At 50.8% G+C, this 3,325-nt stretch overlaps 1 protein-coding gene across 1 annotated transcript in view; it reads right to left on the bottom strand.

Annotated features, from left to right (window-relative positions):
• Positions 1 to 1,740: 1,740 nt before the first annotated feature.
• The window catches only part of LOC110198111 (C-signal-like), a 19,829-nt gene continuing 18,244 nt past the window's right edge, over positions 1,741 to 3,325 (bottom strand). Inside the window, exon 6 of the mRNA XM_020972282.1 lies at positions 1,741 to 2,083. Coding sequence (XP_020827941.1) covers positions 1,970 to 2,083 — 114 coding nt within the window. The 3' untranslated portion in view covers positions 1,741 to 1,969. The remainder of the gene's footprint in view (positions 2,084 to 3,325) is intronic.

Here is a 3,325-nt window from a genome sequence, read left to right as displayed (position 1 = left end):
ACTTCCGGGTTCCTCGGAGAAACAGGCCCTCCGGAAGCTGCGGCCCAGAGGTTCCGCTGCACAAAGGTTCCCAGGAGCCGCGCCCATGGCGCAGCGCCCCCGCGCGGCCGGGCCTGGAGAAACCCAGAACAGAATCCCCGCAGCGCCCCCTCGCGGCCGGGTCTGGAGAAATATTGCGCGGAACTCCCGGAGGCCGGCTGCGGAGACCCAGCCCAGCGCCCCCCTGCGGCCGGGCCTGGAGACACGTGCTGCCCAGAGCTCTGCTCCCTGGCTCATAGCCAGCCAAAATCAGGACTGAGTGTAGGGATAGACCCTGAGTTAAGTTTCAGCCTGAGGTCAGGGGTCAGGCTGTGCTCAGTTAATGGCCACAGTCAGGATCAGTGGGGCACTGAGGTCAGTTCCCAATGTCAAGTCAGTCTAGGGCTTGGGTCAGGACTCAGTCTAGGGCTGGGCTTAAGGTCATGGTTGAGTCTGGGGGTGGGGTTATAGGCTCTGTTGGGGGCTGAGGTCAAGGTTCAGGCTGGCTGGTTTGGAGGACAGTGTCTGGGTCAGACCGCAGGCACAGGGTCAGCCTGCAGCCAAGGTAGAAGCTCAGAATTAAGATGGCGGCAGGGTTTGGTGTGGGGTCAAAGTCACGATTCAGACCATGACTGGGGCCAAAGATGTCTGTCTGTGGCTATAGCAGGGATTATACCAAGGTTAAGGCTTAGTTAGGCTAGACCTGGGACCAAGGTCAAGGACCCTGGGGTCCAGTCTGACCCCAGTCTCCAGTCTGGAGTCGAGGCTTAGGTTCAGGCTGAGGTTCGTGACCCAGTATGGGACAAGGATTGAGGCTCAGGCTATGATCAGGGTCCATGGTCTGGGCTTACTTGGGGACTGAGGTCAGGGATGATCCCAGGGTTAGGGTCCAGCTCACTCTGAGGCTAAAGCAAAGACCTGAACAGTTATACTAGGGCAAGGGGAAACTTCTGAGTAATGTTGGTTGGAAGGAGAATAGGGACCAGCTGTTAATAACTGGACCTTAGAGACAAGGCCCAAAGTCCTCCAAGACTTATGTAAGGAGCCCCTGGTACAGAGGAGAAAGCCATGGTTTGCAAACCAGAAGTCCTGAGTCTTAGCCCCACCACTTAACTTCCTGTATGTGTCTCAGCTTCCTCCTCCGTATTAGAGGAACAAGCCAGTCCATCTTCCCTCCTGGGACTGTTTGGGATAGGGGGAGGGAGCAGTCATGATCATTGTTAATGATTGCTTTTGGTATTTGGAGAGGGTCACAGGCCTAGACAGACCTGTCTGTGCGGGTCTATATGTCTAAGAAAATCTAATATTAAGGGAAGAAGGCTAGAAAACAGCCTCAGTGCAGGGCAAAGCCCCTAGAGCCAAAACCTACCCCCTTCCAACGATTTTTTGGGCCATGTCAAAAAATAGCATTACACATGCTTCACAGCAATTCTATCAGGCAAGTACTACTGCTATTCCCACTTTACAGATGAGGAAACTGAGAGTGAGAACGCTTAAGGAACCTTCCCAGAGTGATACAATTAGTCTAGCATTCTCTCCACCTGGCTTGTACAGGACAGAAGAAGCAGCACCAGGTTAGGCCCACACCCTGCTTCACGAGATTACCTTTTAATAACTTTGCTGCAACTTTAAATATTGAAAGAACTGACTCAGAGCTCAAATTCGTACTGGAAAAAAAACAACTACACATTTCCTTTTTTTTTTTTAATAAGGATCTCTCAAGTACCCTAAACCCGGAGGTTGATGGGATATGTATGGGGGGGACAGGGGGACACTAGGGCCTGGGGGGTGAGAGAGTGAGTGAGCGAAGGGGCTAAGATAAAGATAGAGCCAGGGATTGGAAGGCTCTGGGGAGTGAACGGCTCCCTGGAGTTGTGGGATTCAGTGGGTAAGGGGGTAGGTGGGGCTAAAGGAATAACGGGGCCCCCTGGCAGGGTGGGGGCAGCCAGGACTACCAAGGGACCACCTCTCCTTTCCAGTTCAGGAAGGCCCCATGGTCCTTTTCTCTGACGTTGGCCAAGACATTGAGAATCCCGGGGATGATCTCCTTTAACTGCAGGGGAGCCTGGGAAGAGCCAGAAGGAAATAACAATGAAAACGTCGTTGTTGTCCTTCAGTTGTATCCAACTCTTTGTGACCCCATTTAGGGTTTCTTGGCAAAGGTGCTGGAGGAAACTGAGGCAAACAAGGTTAAGTGACTTGCCCAGGTCACACAGCTACTAAGTGTCTCAAGCTGCATTTGAACTCCCAAAGATAGAGCTTTTATGTAGGCATGAGCTATATTTTATTGCTTCAAAGGGAGTCTCTGGATAGAAGCAGCACGCGCCAAATTGTGATATAATCAGGAAAAATTCCAGAGTCAAGGCACAAGTCATCAAAGGAAAAATGATTTAAGAGAAGACTCTAAGACTGAACCTGGTGAGGCAGCTAGGTGACACAGTGGACAGAGCACCAGCCCTGAAGTCAGGAGGACCTGAGTTCAAATCTGACCTCAGACCAAACACTTGGCACGTACTAGCTGTGTGACCCTGGGCAAGTCACTTAACCCCAATTGCCTTAAAAAAAAATTGAACCTGGTCCATTTAAAACCAGGCGGGAGGCCCCAGGTCATAACACAAGTTTGGTGTAATTACATAAACCACTGTCTGTGGGTGGACTCTCATCAGAGCCTAATTATTATAGGGTCACCAAGCTCCGCAAAGCTTCTACCGCCAAAGGGCCTTACTTCTGAACCCCAATATAAGTAAAAGCCTGACTCTTCCTCCCCACTCCCCAATCAGCCCGTCCAGCCTTAGGTGCCTCCTCCTTTCTCCTTTTAACATCTTCAGGGCACCAGGATAGCCTCTGAGCCGCCCACCCAGGAGCCCCTCATTCTCATTGTCTGGCCAGCTCCTACATTTCCCAGATGAGACCCTTCCTACCGCTCTGCACACAAGTCATTTCTGGTCATAGTCCACAATCTGCTTCTACTCATTAATAACAAATGATAAGCAATAATAACTAAATTTCTGTTTCTACATATTACCTCATCCTATGAGGATGGTGCTGTTATTATCCCTGTTTTACAGATGAGGAAACTGATTTGACCCAGCGAGTCAGTGCCTGAGGCAGAATTTGAACTCAGGTCTTTCCAAAACCAGGACCGGTGCTCCATCCACTGTGCCACCTAGCTGCCCCCACACTACCTCTCTTAAAATCCCATCAGTTTCCTTGGGTTCCATACTGCATTGTTAACTTATATTGAGTCTGTGGATATGTGCCCAGACCAGTGATTTCATCAGAATGGGAGCTCCCAGGTGAGGAAATT

Source organism: Phascolarctos cinereus, unplaced genomic scaffold, assembly GCF_003287225.1.
Source record: "Phascolarctos cinereus isolate Bilbo 61053 unplaced genomic scaffold, phaCin_HiC Scaffold_726;HRSCAF=1367, whole genome shotgun sequence".
NCBI lineage: Eukaryota > Metazoa > Chordata > Mammalia > Diprotodontia > Phascolarctidae > Phascolarctos > Phascolarctos cinereus.
This window is presented reverse-complemented; position numbering and strand designations above follow the sequence as displayed.